This window comes from Mya arenaria, chromosome 4, assembly GCF_026914265.1.
Source record: "Mya arenaria isolate MELC-2E11 chromosome 4, ASM2691426v1".
NCBI classification, from domain to species: domain Eukaryota; kingdom Metazoa; phylum Mollusca; class Bivalvia; order Myida; family Myidae; genus Mya; species Mya arenaria.
In genome coordinates this window covers 15,124,345-15,144,199 of record NC_069125.1, presented here as the reverse complement: position 1 = coordinate 15,144,199, position 19,855 = coordinate 15,124,345, and the positions used below count along the sequence as shown (strand labels likewise).

Sequence of the window (19,855 nt, the reverse complement as noted above, 5' to 3'; positions counted from 1 at the left end):
AAGTTAATATACATGAACCCTTTAAAATGTTAAATGAACAGAATCAGCCAATGAAATTGTCAGCACAACATTAAGGTAACAATGACCTCAATAATTGTTGACAGTCAACAATTCAATTGATCAATATAGGGATTACAGTTCGCTAATAAAAAATTGCCCATAGTTGTAAAATCCAATGGAAACCTTTGACCTTATTTGACAGAGAACCTTTAAAAAGTGACCTGGCAGAACGAGGCTTCCATTCACTTCTTAAAAATTGTTGACAAGACTAGTCTTATCAATATGTATGAGGAAATGTCAGTTTTTATACATTAATTCCAGGTCTGAAGTGCAATGTATATAACAAAGAATAAATTGATATTATGAAGTATGCAAGAACTTGAATGCAGATACACTGTTTGGAGAATGTACTCTACACACACCGCAGATTTTAGGGATTTCGAGATCCACCGCATTATCACAGACATAATGCTAATAAGCTTGGTTAGTGATATGCACTGTTTCTAGAATATTCCACAGGTTTAACTTCTATGATCCAGAACTTGCAAACAGATACATTGTATGGACAGTGTACTCACACTGCATGGACAGTGTACACAAAAAAACAGTTTGATGCAGACAACACTGAACAACTTTACGCAATACAATGACAGGACTAGATGGGGATTAGGATAGCATTTCAGCATATGGGACAGTCAACAGTTATATGCCTTGGGAAACACGCAATATGGACAGTTTAGCAGACCACAGGTTTGCTCAAACACAGGATTTTATAAAGCAGGGCTTGTTTGAAAAACGTTGATGTCAAGCATTAGTGTACACATTTTGGCTTGTTGATGCAAAAGTCCAATTTCAATGACCGATGGGAGACTAACAACAACACGGTTGACAAACAAAATGACTGACACATCTGACACATTCAGCAATGATAGGAAAGGGACTTCATAGCAGGCATTGAAACAATCTGTAGTATCAGCTTAACTTACACCAGCCAGATCAAAACTTACAGCAGTAGCACAAGAAGAGATGGGCAGACCAGTTGGCTGAGTGGGCGCAGGTGCCGGGTTTGGGGCGTCGAGAGGGAGCCCAGAGGACTCATTGGGAGAGGGGGGATGGGAGCGGATGGGGGAGGGGGGCCATCTGCCGGCTAGGGCCTCTAGAGAACCGCTGCCTACCCGTGACTCCAGCTCCTCTGCGCGTTGCTCTGTGGTCTCCTTCTCCTCCTGTATCAACCTGGGAATACAAGATGTAAAGCATCCATGAGATAAATTCAATGAAGATTTTAGAAAGGACTTACAGATTTTATGTTAACTCCTAACAGAATCTTGCAAATACTCATTTGGTCATTATTTGTATATCGATATCCCAGGGAACATTACAAAGTACTTCCACCCTCGCGAATATTTAGCCAAGCGGGAATGCTTACAAAGAATTAAACAAAATCAGACCTAAGCATCCAGTTCGAGCCAAAGAGGAAATCAAGCTAAGCGATATCAAGCCAAACAGGTTTCGACTGTAGTTCCATTTTCAATAGGGTAACTAACGCTTTAGAGAATTTTATGTCACATGTTTTAGTAATTGTTAACAACCATTTTGCTCACTTTTCATAATACATATTTTTTCATGTGTCTAGCCCTACAAAACCTGAATGAGTCCCTGTAATATCATTCATATTAAGAACAATCTTCATTACACTGTTATTAAAATAATCAAGTTAACCTAATAAATAAAACCTATGACGAGAAAACAAAGCATTTTATAATTTTCTTAATTATTTGGCCTTGTTTAGGTTTTTAATAGCTATACAGTGTACAGAGTTATCACCCTTAGCCCTTACCTTATCTCATTATTTATGGCATCAAGCTGTTCCTGCAGCATGAGGGCGAGTGTCTGTGCGTCCGTGTGTCCGGACGGGGAAAGCATGTCGAAGGCCCCTATCAGGCTCTCGTTACCCTCGGAGCCTTCGTCACTCGTGTCAAACGCGTGCTGGACATTCTCAATCACCCGAGCCTGCTGCAGTTTCTCCCATTCTTGTTCATTCAGTGTGTTCACCTGGAATAAAGAACCCACCAGTCATTTCAGTGTGTTTTCAGCTATTAAATACATGGTTACAATCTTGTTATCAGTACCGTATTTTCTCGACTATAAGGCGATTCGCTTATAAGACGGCCCCCTAAATTTGCCCATGAAATCTGGTGCTTTTTGTTTCGACTCGCTTATAAGACCGGGTCAATTTTTAAGCAAATCTAAAATGCTAAAATTCTTCCTAATGTGTAAAAATGTTCAAGCTCAACGGACAATTATCGACTTTCGCGGTAACTGTTTTTGTTTTACTCAAAGAAAATGGCGGTCAACTGTGAGCTCTCTATTTGGAGATAGGTTAAAAATGAGTACATAAGTTTGCAGGACAGGTTGTTACTTATCGGAATTGTAATAATTAATCAATAACAACATATGTTTGTTTTAGTGTGTTTTTTTTATTGAAGACACCAATGAAGTTCTTCGGCAAAATAAATGGCTTCAATAACATAACTGCCAAAAGCCGAGGCATAAATAGGTGTTTGTTTAGCAATAATGCTTTAGGCAATATTGTCCCTTGATTGGCGACGAACATATAGGATTCATATTCGCATTGTCATTTGTTTGCCTAATCAAATTGACAGTTAGGTACCTACATCATATTAAGATTCCAATTTATTGATTTGATATATCTGTCAAACTAATTATACTGACACGCGTCATGAGAAAAAATGCAGATATAACGGTACACTGTGTGACGTCAGAGCACGAGCGGTGAAGAGATTTCGTGTTGTTGTTTACTTAATTGCCCCATACTTGTATTAGCAGACGATATACTGGATAGACGAATACCCTATGTAAAATTTTACTGATTTGACTGGAATCTTTTTTTAATATTTTATTGACTTGCTTATAAGACAGGTCCCCTACTTTGGGGGTATAAATCGGGACCCAATTTCCCTGTCTTATAGTCGAGAAAATACGGTATTGATTGATTTAAATAGTAGTTAAAGGTTTATTACTCAAAATTTATGTTTGTTATACATGTGTAATTAATGATTTTAAAAACGAAGAGTCGATTTAAGAATCTTATATGCTAAATGCATGTTTTTCAGTACATTGTACAAAATGTGGAAAATATTGCATTTTAACAGGGTTCATCTTCGTCGGAGCCCAGACTGGCTGCAGTAGCCAATCTATAGAGTTTGTTCACATGTAAATGTCAATCAATAAAATATTTTAAAAGATATTTACATAGAACTTGTGGAGCCAACTGACAGCAAAAGGATTAAAAGCGTTGTGTTTGTTCAACAAAGCTGCTCAATTTGTTTATATTCATCAAAAACTTGGATTTCTCTTCCAAAAAGGTTTTTTATCAAACTTCATGAAGATATTGCTACTCACCTTATCTGGGTCATCAAGTGACTCCCGCCCACGCTGTGACCTGCGCGTCACGCTCTCATCCGGACTTCCAAACTGCACCTGGTAGCCGTCCCCTTGGCTGGAAAACATCGAGTCTCTAGTAGACCCGGACAAACACAATTAAAGCTTTTATTGTGGGGGGGGGGGGGGGGGGGGATGATACATCAATGGTTAATTTTTTAAGAGCACAGCAAGAGCACAGCAATCGCCATCATAGGTAACCAAGGTACATTCTTCCATTACACTTCATACATACTGAAACATAATTGACTTGACAAAATCTTGTTAATATAAATATACATGATGCAGACAAATCTACTTCCAGCGAAATTTTCATTATAATATTACAAATAAACACTCTTCAATAACCCTGTACTGTCACTTGTTTCCGCAGGGAAGTGGTCTACGGGTCAGTTCAAAAATTTGTAGCGAGCATGTGGACTGAGCTCAATTTGAGCTTTTGCCAGAATACATTTTTTTTACAGGATACTATAAGTATGATTGGCGGTGCATATTTCCGCATTGGTTCCTCGCAGAAAAAAATGAAACTGCCTCATTAATTATTCTAGAATAAGTGATGTTCCTGGCACAATTCACCAACAGTACACGAGGCATAGGGCAGTAATGTATCACTAATCAGGGGTATCAGACAATGAGCTATCATATGCCAATGCTCATCTGTTTTTCAATAAACTGTATAACTGAACAGTTTAGAGGCAGAGCTATGAAACTTGTTACACATGTGCCGTCTCTCATGCAACATGTTTACTAAGTTTCATGCAAATATCTTGAACAATTTTTGAATTATGACCAAGGTAAAAAAAGCTGCCAGATGTCACCGTGACTACCAACAAAGACAACACCATGGCTACTTTTATTATACCTCGATTTTTTGTTAAATAGGCAAGCTTAAAAGGGCTGTAATGGGGCTGGGGCCCTTCCAAAGAGGTATTTCACCAGAAAAAAGGAAATTTAAAATTTAGAAGAATGATACATATTCTAAGATTTTTGACATATTATATAGAAATATACATATCTTCATATAAATATATTCAACTAAGAAAATAATTCTAGTAACCGCATTTTCATAAAGAAAAACTCTCTGTCTTGGTTATTTTGGGCCCCATTATTTTTTACTGTAAACATTCGATTAAATGATATTTACCCGGCAAGATGCTCAATTTGCTGCCGCAGTGTGTCAACTTCTCTCTTGGCTCGTTGAAGGTCCTCTAACATTCTCTCCTGAAATGTATCATAAGATCATGCATGTTATTTTTTCAGCATCAGGTGAGTTGGGGATTAAATGTTGGGAAGTTGATTTCCGGATAAACAGCTATACTGAACTTTAAAATCCCTGGAAGTTCAAGATCATTTTTTCATGGTCTAAGTATACATGAATTCTGACCTTCTAATGTTGTGCATCATGCAATCATCAAAAATGAATTCCTGCACTCCCATCCCAATGCATTAAAAATATGCATAAGGAACTAACGATTTTTTATAGCCTAATTATACATAAATTCTGACCTTCTAATGTTGTGAATCATCCAACTGCAATAAAGTAATTCTTCAAAAAGAATGAATTCCTGTGTTCCTATCCAAGATCTTAAAAATGTGCGTAAGAAACTAATAATTATTTTTTCATGGCCTAGGCTAAATATACATGAATTCTGACCTTCTCTTGCTGTGCATCATCCAGTGCCTTCCTGGTCCGCTCTAGTTCCTGAGTGAGCTGGTTTTTCTCCTCGAGGGCCTGCATCTTTTCCTTGAGGTGGAGCTGCAGCCGCTCGTTACTCTCTGTCAACAGCTTGTCCACCGTCGCAGACAGACGCGCGTTGTGCTCCTCGTTCATCTTGTCACGATGACGTGCCTGTTGGAAAAATAGTCATATTACAATTACATGGTCCATATTAACTATCAACATGGGTATGAGTTTCGCACACAGGCGCAGAAAAATGAATTCTTAAGTGTTTCAATGTTACTATGTTTGACAAAAAATCTGTGCGTGATTGTTAAACATTTGTGACCAATTTAGCTATTTTTACCATCTTTTTTAAAGACAAACTTAGCTATTTTTACCATCTTTTTTTTAAGACAAACTTAAGAAAAGGCTTTTCCGAGTCTTAAAGCTGCACTCTCCTTACTCTTAAGTGCATAAATCGCTCCAGCTTTTATGTAATAATAATTTTTGAAAAAAAAAAAAAAATCTAGAGCTCCCATTCTAAATATTAATTTTTCGTTGCCTAATAGGTGTTCAAACAGATGATAATTATCAATCCTAATCATTAGCCCGTGGTCAATTCCTAAATTAACATAAGGACTAAATAAGCTGGGGCAGAATTAAATTGTCATGAGGTACAAAAAACAAAGCCAAGAACCGTAACAAAAAAATACAAGATATATATCGAACAAATCAAGCTAGCATACCCTATGTAATTCTGACTCCTTTTCAGAGACCTTATCCTCAAGCTGCTGTATACGTTCCTCGATGGAGCCGTGTCTCTGTTCCGCCTCTGTCAGGGCCTCCATCCTCTGCGCCAGCTGGGCCTCCACTGTTGGCAGGGCCTTTGCCTGCTGCTGGGTGGCTGCTAGTTTGTTTTCCAGGACCTCAATACGCTCCTGAAGGCCACGGATCTTCTCCTCCAGCTAGCAAACATAAAATGCAAGGTTATAGATGGCGCTCATATAATTGTCAGAGAAAAGTAAATTCAATTAGATCCATTACATCACAATTCACAGCAGACCCAAAGAAAAGTTGCATAATTGCATAAAAAGGCATAACAAATCGAGAAGAAAACATCAGATGTTGAATCTTTGCATATCAAAACAATTTCATATTTGAAATTTATGCGGAGGTCAAGGCGTATGGGATTATCATATTTTCAGCACCGGTTTAGCACCTATTTTAGAAACTATAACTAAACAAGGTTTTTTCATACTTGTTGTTATAATGGTTTTAATTTGTAAATACACAATGCATTTGGATTATTACTCTGGAAAAAAATATTGCATGAAGAATATTGTTGGACCCAAAACCTTATCTGGTTTTGTGAGAGTGATCATGTAACCAGCAGCCAAATGTCTTATACCTGGGTAAGTTGTCCACCTGTTCTCTATAGGCTAGTTTGACCATTTAAATGTTAGATGGGTTAATATTAGTTTTGCAAAAACATTGACCAATCAGTAAATATTTCAGCCAAAGTTAACCAAACCAAAGACTTGACCAGTTATTTATAATTGTCAACAGAATCAAACTGGATAACTCTTTGGTTTGGTATAAGTGAGCCAAAATGTTTATTGATTGGTCAATATTTATCCATTAATAACTAATAAGATAATCTCTAAAATAAATTAATTTAACATTTAATTAATTAATTAATCAATTAAATAAATTAATTTATTTAAATTGATTCACTATCATATGCAATGTGTGTAAATGTAAGGGGACACCAGGAGACGTAACCGCTTAAATTAATTAATTAATTAATTAATTAATTAAATTAATTAATCTGTGGACAACTTATCCAAGTTTTATACAATCTGTTGCTGATGTCCAGTAAAACCCCAGCTATACTCACAGCCTTCACTTCATCTTCCTTGGCGCCCAGTTCGGACTCAAGTTTATCGTTAAAGTCATGTAGTGAGGTGGATTCCCGTTGAGCGTTCAAGTAACGCTTCTCCAACGTGGCTATTCTCTCTTCCTGGTCTTCCTTTTGCGCTATGGACTGAAAGGAAATTAATCAATATATCTAGGTGATCTCATGAGTTATTTTAATGATCATTAAAAATAGCTTTTTTTCAAGGCTGCCAAGATGCAATATCCTTTTAACTGTGAAATGACCAAACCAAGTTTTTTTGGGCATAATAATAATAATTATAAAATAAAAACACTTTTTTATGATAACACAATAATGTACATCAATATCTTCTCCATCCATAAATAAATAGATTATACAATGTACATGAATTTAACAATATTTAAACAAATCAATCTTTTACACATACATGCAATCACTACGGAAAACAATCATCAGAAATCCTCATTTTGTAACAGACATTTATAAGGGAAATGAGCATTCATCATATGGGAAAAACACTTATCATCTTATATTGTAAATCTAAAGGTCAATCTGTTTGTAAGCACCTTTATCTAGCTTTCAGTGCTAATAAAAATGAATCGCATATTTCAGGAATGCAACTTTATTATTAATAGCAATATTTAAGAGAATTGACAGAGACAATTTAATTCAATTAGATCCATAAAAAAATACTCATAATTCACAGCAGAGCCCAAGAAAAGTCCCCAAAATAGAAAAGTCCCCCAAGTCTGAAAATACCTTACACACAGCTCCCTTAAAATAGTCCCTTTTTTCAATCTGAAAATACCTTACACATAGCTCCCTCCTCGCATCCACAGAACAAAAAAAATGCTTTAACAATTAGTTCCCACCTCTCTAAGATCTCTCTGCAGCTTGACGACCTGCTCCTGAGCCTTGATCAAGTCCTTCTGCCCAGTGGTATAGCTCTCATCCAGCTCTGTCAACTTGTTGTTCATCTCAAGCATCTTTGTGCGGGTGTTTGTCAGCTCGGAGTTCTGCTTCTCCACGGTCTCCTGAAGCTCTATCACCCTGTTCACATCTGAGTCTGGGTCTATAGAACCATTAGATAATCTCTGAAAAGAAATAAAGATAATAATAAATATTCATTTTTTCAAATACAGTGATGAATGTATCTTGACCTTAAAAAGTTATGAAGAGGCATTTTTTAGTTTTGCGGCTGTAAGTTGTCAAGAATTTTGATGAGTGTCCTCAGATTAATTTTGAAAGTGTGAAAAAGTGGGTTTTAATGTATCATTGAAACATAAAACTTCAGCAGTATCAAAACTGTATTCATTTATTCTAAAAATAGAAGGCAAAGCCCAATTTCAGAGTACACTCATCTGAGGATCAACTCCCCTGAGTATTTGTTCTAAAAATGGAAGGCCTCACCCACTTTCATAGAACACTCCCCTGAGGATTAACTCCCCAGAGGATTTGTTCTAAAAATAGAAGGCCATGCCTACTTTCTGAGTACACTCACCTTAGGATGGTGATCTTTTTCCAGAACATGGTCTGATCCCGGGGAGGGGGATGTCGTATCCACCTTGTTCGCATGACGTCCATCCTCAGTTGATCCACTTGAGTGGCGAGACTTGGTCTGCTGCTCCCGCAGTGTGAATAACTGAAACATTTCAAGAGTGTATCAGGATGAGTTCAGAATTGAAACAAGAGGGCCAACTGTCACAAAATAGGCAATGTGCAGACAATGTAATTACAGCTTTTGCCAATTCAAGGGACATTAATCTGGAATGACTGAGGTGACTGCTGGTTATCAAACCTGACCATAATATTCTGCCCATACACTTTCTGATGAAATTTGGTGATGATTGAAAAAAGAGCGAGTGACTACAGCGATATGACTGGTTATTAAACTTGTCCATGATATTATGCCAATACACATTCTGACCTAATTTTGTGATGATTGGACAAAAACTTTTTAAGTTATTGAGCAAGCAACATACTGCCCATCCGCTTGTTCGCTGCAGGTAAAGTTCATTCAAACAGGCATATAAAAATTATAAAATTTCATGTCATGTCAATGAAATTAAATTTGTTTGCAGTAAGTACTTAGTAATTCGTTTTATTTTTAAAAAAAGACTAGCTATGGAACATCTATACCAAAAATTTAGTCTCTGCAAAAAATAAAATCAAAGCAAAAATCCTTGCCAAGGCATTAGTATGACAATTAAAGCTATCACTGAATGTCATTAATACCCCAACTACACCAACTTCTCGTATCAGAAGTATTACTGGGAGTGATGCATGCTCCTTGAATGCCCTATGTCGGTAAGAAAGCATCCAGGGCTTTTTCTATAGTACCCACGAGTCAGACTATCGGACCCATTCCCAAAGCAAAATATAAGATATTTTTCCCAATCTACAGAAAAAAATCCCTATCAAAATAAAAATATATATTATTTTATTTCAGAAAGTCTTTTTACCTGTACTGGTTAATTTTCAACATCCTAATAAATTATGTGATGTTAAGTTTTTTTGATAATTGAACTCGGAAATCGTTGATTTTCATCACATACAGAGATCAGTATGAAATATTATCTGTTATGATTTATTGCAATAGATATTTATACCCCAAGGATTGATATTTGGGGTCTTTTAAAGGGAAAATAAACTAATATTAAATCATTTCCTAATTTGCAGGAGACTAGACAGCTATCAACTGTAAAATTTCCCAATTTCGGCATTTTCACTACACAAAATTTCCCAAAATGTCTAGGGTCTTTTTCCCAAAATGGGCAGAAAAAGCCCTGGCATCATTTAAGTTAACAGTCTACGTAATGAAGGAAACCGTAGCCCGTAATTGGTGTGTGCGAAATGACAAACGGACTGACCTACGGACGGGAAAAGATGATCCCTACATAGCCCCAACCTCCAAGTGGTGGAGGGTTTAACTAAATTATCATCAATGTTATGACAATTGGTTGCAAAGATTTCAAAATATTAAGCTGAAATCTCTACACTCTTTTGCGCACTTTGGTCAGAAATTGGTTCAGGGAGAGCAATATTTGATAATAGAGAAGTGATTTTTCTACCTTTTGTACCCTGTGCATAGGAGTGTACATGAACTAACCTCCTGGTTGGCAGTGACCAGTTCCTCCTCCAGTGTTGTCACCCGCTCCAGGGCCACACGGAGACGCTCACGGACCTGAAACATACAAGGATAATCAATGTGTAATTGAGGCAAAGAAATAAGTTTACTTTCTCATGCTCCAGCTCATATGTTCTCTTTACCCAGCCCCTTATTTTTTTCATTAATTTTTTTTAAGCCAAATAAGGATGATTTCGGGGAGTAATGTTACCAAGAAATCATTTTAAGATTAATCATAAATTCCTGTTAAATTTTGTATAAAGTATGTATCATTTTGTTCAACAATGAAACACTATCAGAACCCAAAACCTTTTGGGTGAGAGGCAAAGAGGCAGACACCTATACTGCTAGATCACTCTCACCCTCAGACTTCCAATTTCGGTTAATTTTAATACTCACCTTCTCATCGAGGGCCTTGTGATGTTCAAACAAGGACTTGAGAGCTTTCAGGACCTCAACCTCACTCGAGACGCCCGCAGGTGACGACGCTTGACGCTTCACTACCGTCATGCGTAGAGACCGCTCGTGACGAGATACCAGACATTCTAAGTGCTCTAGCAAAAGCTGAAAAAAGAAAATTTAAAGCTTAAAGCTGCACTCTCACAGATATATCATTTATACAATTGTTTATTTTTTGTGTTAGAAACAGGATTTTTTTTTCATAAATATCTGGTTTCCATGGATTTTAACAAAACTTGGCTTATTCCAAGCCAAAAAATAAAAAAAATGTTGTCAAAACATTCAAATCTGTGAGAGTGCAGCTTTAAAACATGACCCAATAGTAATAAAATATGACTTTGTGCAACTTTTAAAACATTGAATTTCCTAGTTTAAACACATCTATAAATTATGTATTTTAATGCAAGAAAATAATGAGAAAACATATACATGTTTTCCAGCTTTTTGTAAATGGGGCAAGAGCCCTAAGCAACAAAGTAAAAATAATAGTGAATTTATGAAATAGCAAAGACACTTTAAGATAAGAATTGAAGAATTTTAAAAGATCAGGAATGCATTTTAACATATTAAACTGTACAAGTTGTCTTGTTAGAGAGTTGAGGAAAATTGTGAATTTTGAGTCCAATTTTTGTGGAAAAAGAATACTTTTAGGGATTGTAGATGGGGCCAAATTGTTGCCCCATTTTCAGTCAAAAAAAACAATTGAAGGTGACTTTCAGAAATCAGACAATTAAACCATTCAAATAAAATTACATAACATACTTTAAAGTTATAGGACATGAATGGTTTTAACACTCACCTCATGTTTAATCTCCACACACGGGTACATGCAATTTCACAAAATTTCACAGTCGTTGCATTATTTTTGGAACAAGCAATCACTCAACAAGATTTCCACAAATAAGTTTAGTTTTTTTTGGCCAAAAGACTACATACCCGTGTGTTGTTTCTCTCAGCTTTGAGCTCGGTCACCTCCTCCTCTCGCTCGTGAAGAGCTTCCCGTACACAGTTAAGTTCCTTTGTCAACGAGGCCAGCTCCTGAAACACACAAATAATCATAGCTGAAAATACATGTAAAGAAAATAGTTTACTTATATAACAGTACACAGATAAGATATAGACATGTTACTGCTATTACACAATCTAGCTGCAGAATAATTTGCTACTTTGTCAGTGAGGCCAGCTTCTGAATTATCAAAACAATCATCCTTGGAAAACAATTTCATCGGGATCCCGGGAAGGTCAGAAAGTTCACCAATGGCAACAAGGCAAACAACCACCATCTCCCTGAGATTCCTGAAGAATTTCTTCAGAAGGGTCCTGCAGAGCTCCAGCCTGGATTTGAAAAGGGCAGGATTCTAAGTGTGAAACAGCACTTTCAATGCGCATTGAATGAGCCTTAATGGGGTACATGTACCTGCAAGGGCCAATGGTCAATTCTTCTTGTGTATGTGTTATAACTTTTTTCGATACTAATAGTTTGTTATAAATACCTAAGCTGTTATCTTTACTTTAGTGTCAAAATTATGTATAATTTTTTATGAATTTTTTACTCAGTTCTGAAAATTGGGGTATAGTAAAAGGCAGCAGGGTGCTGGAAAAAAGAAGGCGTGCCCCACCCTGATATTTTGTCTTATGGGAGATCTGTGTAAATTAATCTAAAGCGTACTTTGTTGACTGCACGTGCATCCAGGCTTGGTATAAATCACAACCAAAATTTAGTGGCCGTGTAGAACACACAAGAATTTCTATGTACATGTACACTTTATTGTATAACAAAAACAAAGGGCCATTACTCTGTGAAAAATATTTAGAGCAAATCCTTCTGACAGCATTCACCAAAGGCCTGATAAATTTATTACTCCTGTGAAAATCATTCAAATATGACCAGGGTTTTCTGAGACAACACACGCACAAAAATCTATGTACATCATAAAACAGAAATAAGAATACCAGGTATTATCTGTTATTTAAAATATTAACATTTTCTTGACTTATAACATTTTTTAATAATCATACAGTATCATACAAAGGACTATCGAGAATCGTGTGGAAAATGGTCTCAATGCATTTAGCCTGTACTGCCTCTAATATAATAATAAATCATTTTACAATCATAATAAAACAGTTGTTAGCCTTTCAAGACCCCTCAAATGCTCCCACAGAACTTAACCCTTAAGCTGCTGATGGCGATTTTAAAGGCTTTGCAAACAGCTTGGAACCAGACCAGAGGCCGAGTAACTCGGCGCCTGGTCAGGTTCCAAGCTGTTTGACACTCAGTCAATATATCCCCAAAGTTTTAAGTAAATTGAAAGAAATTTGGAATAAACCAGACAACATTTTTGAGCAGACGACAATTTACCCAGCATGCAAAGGGTTAAACAGCTTTGTCACAAGAGCCTTATAAAACAGTTTGTCAAACAAATCCAGTTACAATTCCTAATCTAGAGAGCCATGATGCTATTTACAACCTCTGAACTCGGGCCACTATGTTATTTGGACAAATCAGAATGGTTAAGCATAATTGTTTGTTTCTGATTAACTTTCGGGTAAAAATACAGGGAAAGGCCAAATAAAAATGTCTTTGTTTCGACTAACATCTCAAAAAAATAAGGTAGGTATAGGTTGGAAAAACTTTCTTTTTTAACTATTTTTTTTTCTTGGGAACCAGGATTCGGTACCAAGCCTTGCCTTTACTGAGGGTATATCACTATTGTAGAAGATTTTAGACATAAAGTGATAACATTTTATCATAATGGACACTAAAATAAATGCACATGTTAAGACAATAATGAAAAAAAATCTACACTGTGGCAAAAAAAGTGTAGGGTCATGAAGAACAAAAAGGTTGTCAGGTTAGTAGAAAAAACTTTTTCTTTTTTTATGCCATATAAGGTCACAATTAACTAAAGGTTTTTTTGGTCTTATTTCTAGGGGTATTAAATTTAGTATGGTAATGCCAAACAAATCATATAATAATTGTGGCCTCATAAACATTTTTTAACAAATTCTATTAAAGGAAAAGATTCAATCTACATGCTCGTCTAATTTGCTTATAAAAATTACAGGAAACACGAGCACTAAAAGTGGACATGTGTGTTGTAGTAATACATCCGTTCTGGGGAAGGTCAAGAATCGAGAACTAATTTCTTTCTAGCACTGACCAGTTAATATGGAGTTACACCTCCCAAAGGACAGACACTGCTCAAGGCTAAACTGACAGTTTCATCTCATTTCTACTGCATAAAACATTATACAAAAGATACATGTATTTTGGTTGTAATAAAAATGTTACAAGTGTTCACTCTATTGCCATCAAAGAGTTTTACAAGGCTAAAAAAAATTTACTCTTTGGGTTACCAGAACGTGACCTAAAAAATTGGCGCAATAACCATTTTTTAAGTTTGTTAGGTAAATAAAATTCTGCACCAATATTCCACAGTTTGACTTCAAAACTAACATGCTTAAAACACATTCAATCGATTATTAAAAACTGTGTTTTACCCGCATCATTGTTAACTTTTAAAGGCAAACTATTTCTTAATGTGCCAATGTTATTAAAAGTTTATTCTTAAAGGGGCTGTACCCAGTATGATAAAATAACGAAAAAAAAAGATAAAATTGTCTAAAACTGACATAAACTTGGCATCAATGTGTACAATGCATTGAAACTTACTAACTGAAGTACCACATAGTTAATAATTTATTTAAGTTTAGCAGTTATTTCGCATTTTTCCATTAAAAAAGATTACTGGGTATGTCTACCAGGTAGAATTCATTCCTTATGCTTGACTAACTAGTCAGTGTTATCATGTGATATTACCGAGGTATGTGTATAGCTTAATTATGTCACCCAAATAGAGTAAGCCATCATAGCTCAGTGGATATGACACTGGACTGCAATTTTGGCTACAAGGGTTCGAACCCGGTCTCCGACACAATTTTTTTTATTGTCAATCTGGTGTACAGTCCCTTTAAATTAATGAGTGCATCTAAAACTGATGTGTACAAAGTTCTGGAAGTCACGAGTGTCTCCATAAAACTTCCAGAGTAGTAAATATTTAAATGTTAACAGCGATGACATCAACAGCGTTGTTTATTGAAAACAGAGTTCTGGACAATTGGCCCATTGTAATGTAAATAACCTCTGAGAAACAATACAGAAACCTACATGGTATGTCTGAGAAAATGCAGTAATGTCAGAATGCTATATTTACTGTCCCATTTAATTGCTATGCACTTTGAGTCTTCCTCGATAAAGCGTCAAACCTATTAGAGACTGCTTAATATAGCATCGACGGTTTTCATCAGCACAAAAATAGTGACACCATGAATGGGTTTTCAGAAAAAAGACAGCTATTGAACTGATTATTTGCCATTATTTAAATCAATGAGAAATTTAAAAAAAGTGGATGTCTGCACTCATGATTTATGCAAGGGGGGGGGGGGGAACTCATCATTATCAAAGCAACAGTTATTGAACTTTGTCGCTGGTAGGGAGGTCATTGACCTGGCAGCTAAATGGCTGGAACCATTTGGGTGATGGGTTTGGGTGGTACTTTAAGGCCCCAATGGGGGTCAAAGGGGTGAGGCACCTTGCCGCAGAAGCAAAGCTGGGTTTTTAAAAGCCCTTTTGAGGGCTCCCCTGACATCAAATTTGAAACAAATTGGAGTGTTGAAAACTAACATCAAATAAAGTAAGAACCAAAAGCAACCACTTACATTTTTTAACAATTAAAAAACAACAACATATGATTCGAGGAAATCTGCAAATTAAAATCACATCTCGCCTTGCAACACATACATGTACCTAAATTTAGGTTTCTGCACCCTAATAATGCAGCCACTAAAAACAATGACAGCAATACTGCACATGTGCATTTTTTCACAGTCATATATGAGAAAAGTTTCAAATAAATATCTTGAACTGTTATTAAACTATGGCCAAGTTCATGTTTCTGCATGACTTTTTCAACCTTACAAGGGGCATAATTGGCAATTATAATGCCAGAGTTATGCCTCGGCCTTGCTGCCCATGTGAATATTGCCAAAAAGTCTTGCAACAATTGTGTACCAAGTTTCATTTAAATATCTTTTCAAATTATTGAAGAGGTTAAAAAGTGTGCACAACAACTCGGACTGTGTCAATGTAATGTATGACACACCTTAAAAAACAGACTAGCTGTAAACATCAACTCCACAACATTTAGCATAAAACTATATACCATTTACTCAGACTATGCATTACATTTCTTTTTGCATTCACCAAAAACTTCATTGATTTTTACACTCATAATATTATGAATGCTTTCCACTGTCAACCTTGTTCTAAAGTCTGATTGGGAATTATTACTATTATTTTTTTATTTTTTTTAAATTCCAGGTGATATCAATTCACAGCCGGCGGACCAGGGAAAAAATTTGTTCGGAAGGACCAATTATACATATCCAAAATGTTCTACATTTCTTCTGGCCTCTTACCTTCACACATCTTTCAACATATTTGCCATTGCCCATAACTCTGGCCACCACGTAATCCACACCAAACAGTCTTAAATCCACCTGCACATTGTATCCATTGGCCATTTAGACATCAAACTTGGTACACAGTCTCATTGTTTTAGCATACAAAATTACAACCCATTAGCAATTTAGACATCAAACTTGGTAACCAGCCTCATTGTTTTAGCATAAAACCCATTAGCAATTCATACATCAAACTTGGTAACCAGCCTCATTGTTTTAGCATAAAACCCATTAGCAATTCATACATCAAACTTGGTAACCAGCCTCATTGTTTTAGCATAAAACCCAGTAGCAATTCATATATCAAACTTGGTAACCAGCCTCATTGTTTTAGCATACAAAATTACAACCTATTAGCAATATCGACATCAAACTTGGTACATTTTCTCATTATATATATTTTCTCATTCCATGTATCTATAACTGGTTTGATTTCAAATTTTATTTTATTTTGCAATTCACAATTTAATTATGTAACCATAACAATTTATATATCAAACTTGGTATACACTCTTGACACTTAATCCCTAGATTGCAATGTATCACTTTCGTTTTCATTTTCCAAGATGCTTTAGTTACGTCATATCACTTCTTAACTTTCCATAATGTACCATTATACTCTTTTTAGGGGGTAATCAAATCCATTTCTTCACATGTTCTCGAACATCAATTTCATTTATTTGTTTAAATACATGTTAGATGTGTAACAAGAGAAATATTTTAAAATCCATCAGACAGTTTATCTTCCCTTAATGAATGAACATCACACCCATTAAACAACAAAATAGCATGAATCTCTTTCACTCATGTGAAATACATCCCAGACACACCCTTAACAGCATAATTCCTTTTCCCACAAAACAACTTTGAGAACTTAAATCCTATATTATTAAACGTTTAAAAAGTATTCCGGGGCTGTGTCGCACTTAAAGACTACAAAATATTCACTAAATCATCTATTTCGGTGCAGTATCATAATGATTTATCTTCAATATTCATTATTCATTATTAAACAGTTCTATATATGCACAATGTACACAGCGTTGCCTTATTTTCTCTGAAACCCTTGATAAAGACCATGCATAAGTTGAGTCAGGTAGAATGTTTACATTTCTTGGTATTGTGTCGCTGGTATATACAAAAACAAGCGGCACTTGCTACCCTGTATTTACCCTGCCATATATTCGGCCAATTCACAGAGTGATATTGATAGTTCCGAATCAATATATATGTCAATTAGACAATTGGTCTAAATTGCACGAAGTGTCATATTCATTGTCCTTACGGGGCAAGAGGTTCTCATAATGGTACTGGGTAAATATGGGTAGATGCTAGTTTATTATTTCTTATTTCACACTAAAATTACTGCGTAGACAGATGTTCATAATTAGACAGTTCTAGTAACTGTTGAGCTGTTTAAGACTCTCAAAAAGGAATCAAATCAGTCCATACTGAAGTTCTTGAGTATATTACTTTTTTTTTATATATATATATTTTTTAATTTATTTCTCTTTTTTTTTCAATATTCAGAATGATTCTTAAGTGCTTAAAACAGGATGTGCACTTAAATTTCTGTGTTGAAACTAATAAATTCCTAAAACCAATCAACTTCAATATGATTTCAAGTTGCAGAGGCATTTAGCTAGAGTTAAGGAAGGGTAACTCAGACTTTTTTGGTAGCACTCTTCTGCCATCATGGAGACCAGCTTGGGCTCCCTAATTTCCTTCATAGAATTAAAAGCTTACGACTAAAAATTACCGTTAGTCTCAAAAATAGAACCTAAAATAAGATTATACATACATACATACATACATACAAAGTTTACTTATAAGGTTGTAACCTAAAATTACTTCGATTAAACACCATTCCAAACGTTTTTGGTGAAATTTTTCACAGCCTGATACATTGTGCTCTTTTCTCCCTTCCACCCTACCCTGTCCCTCTTCTGCAGCCCCCTGTCCTTTCTAAAACCTAGATATAACCCTAGAGCTATCTTAAAGTATCACATAACCTAAGGAGCCACCTGAATGAAAGTAGCACTATCTGGTTAAAAATAGAATTCTGATTAAGTGAACCAAGAAAAAACAAGAGGGCCATGATGGCCATTAATCGCTAACCTAAGATATGTGAAGAAAAACACTGCTTACAAAAAATTGTTAAATAGTATGCCCAATAGACATGCTATAGGTTATTAGCCTTGCCCTAGATGAGCACAGACTATATTTGATGTTATTAAAGATTGAAGATTAAAGCTGCACTCACACAGATTGACGTTTTGGCAACTTTTTTACTTTTTGTCTTGAAATGAGCCAACTTTGGCGTAAATGTCTAGAAACCTAAGTGATATAAAGATCAGATTGCAGTTTTCATATTTTTACTTTCGAAAATTGATGTGTTATGGCTAAAAGAGTTACTAAAGCTTTAAGAAAAACAAGTTTTTCTGCAATTTTCCAAACAATAGAGATCTGCTCAATTGTGAGTTATCTTATATATGACTGAATTGAAGGCATTGATGCCAAAATCAGCTTATTCTGAGACAGAAGTTAAAATTAAAATAATTTCAATCTGTGAGAGTGCAGCTTTAACTAAGGGACCAGTTAATAAATTCAGGGCTCTCGCGAGGGGGCGACTTGGGCGAAGTGGTCGCCTAAAATTCCAAGACTTCACCCATTTGTATCATCAAAGCGACATTGACTTCGCCGAAATTATAACACATTGTAAATCTGTCAATCAGCGAGTATTTGGCCACTGTCCCATTAGTCAAGACATCGCAATTAGCCATTCATAAAATTTGGTAATCTCCTAATCCGATAATTGGGCGGTGTCATCCAATTACCAAAACATCACCGGTAGGCAGAGCTAATGAAAGTTAACCAATCAGAATGTACATTGAGAAGACCGTGATAAAATGATATACGTTCGTTAAAATGAGATAGAAAAGGCGACATAATTATGAAAAATCGTGTCAAGCATTAATAAAGTTAAAAAGTTATTGATATGTATTGAACAAACAATGCAAGACATTTTAAACATTGTTGCTTTTGAAGCAGACGGTCATAGGTGGCGCTAAGAAAATCAATAACATGACGTATCACCAAATATTTGATCGGTTTTAGTGAAATGTTCATGATAAAAAATTGATTTGTAAACACAAAAAAATATTATTATTTTTGCTTTATGTAGAGTTTTAATACTTACAGTATTTTTCTTCTGTTTACGATGTCAAAAAAATCGGCGAGATCGCCATTTTGTCAGATCAATTTTCCAAGTTAATTTCTCAACCTATGTATTGGTAAAGTTTTCATCAAGGACAGTGATTTAAATGTCATTTGGTTCTTAAATGTCAGCATATTTAAAATTATTTAGCCAGAGACAAGTAAATAAAAGCATAGCAGAATGTGACATGCGTACCCTATCCCGAACGTACCATAAGATTCGTCCCCCTACTATATTGACAGTTAATTTATTAGTCATTTTGATTGTTTCAAATCCTTAGCTCTCTTGGTTTTAGTTTCAATTTAGATGCTATTTGGAGATAAACTATGTGACATTGACAAATACACTTTTGCTGAGCCAAAAATGATACATTTTTATGAACATTTTATATAGTTATAGCAATCAATTTGAATGTGAATATAAACTGAGGTGTGTGGCATATGGCATAGTTTTTGTATCAGGTGTTACGAAAAGTATCACTTCTCCCTAAAGTCTCCTCACTTCTCC

General features: G+C 35.6%; 1 protein-coding gene across 3 annotated transcripts in view; it reads right to left on the bottom strand.

Annotated features, from left to right (window-relative positions):
• Positions 1 to 19,855, bottom strand: part of LOC128230549 (liprin-alpha-1-like) — a 53,277-nt gene that overhangs the window by 26,148 nt on the left and 7,274 nt on the right. For all 3 annotated transcript variants that reach the window (XM_052942928.1, XM_052942929.1, XM_052942930.1), the window contains exons 2-13: positions 11,542 to 11,643; positions 10,546 to 10,710; positions 10,129 to 10,203; positions 8,521 to 8,661; positions 7,892 to 8,113; positions 7,020 to 7,166; positions 5,869 to 6,087; positions 5,117 to 5,311; positions 4,607 to 4,683; positions 3,424 to 3,538; positions 1,838 to 2,052; positions 1,176 to 1,233 (exon numbers count right to left, since the gene is read on the bottom strand). In XM_052942928.1, the coding sequence (XP_052798888.1) occupies positions 1,176 to 1,233; positions 1,838 to 2,052; positions 3,424 to 3,538; positions 4,607 to 4,683; positions 5,117 to 5,311; positions 5,869 to 6,087; positions 7,020 to 7,166; positions 7,892 to 8,113; positions 8,521 to 8,661; positions 10,129 to 10,203; positions 10,546 to 10,710; positions 11,542 to 11,643 (1,731 nt within the window). The remainder of the gene's footprint in view (positions 1 to 1,175; positions 1,234 to 1,837; positions 2,053 to 3,423; positions 3,539 to 4,606; positions 4,684 to 5,116; positions 5,312 to 5,868; positions 6,088 to 7,019; positions 7,167 to 7,891; positions 8,114 to 8,520; positions 8,662 to 10,128; positions 10,204 to 10,545; positions 10,711 to 11,541; positions 11,644 to 19,855) is intronic.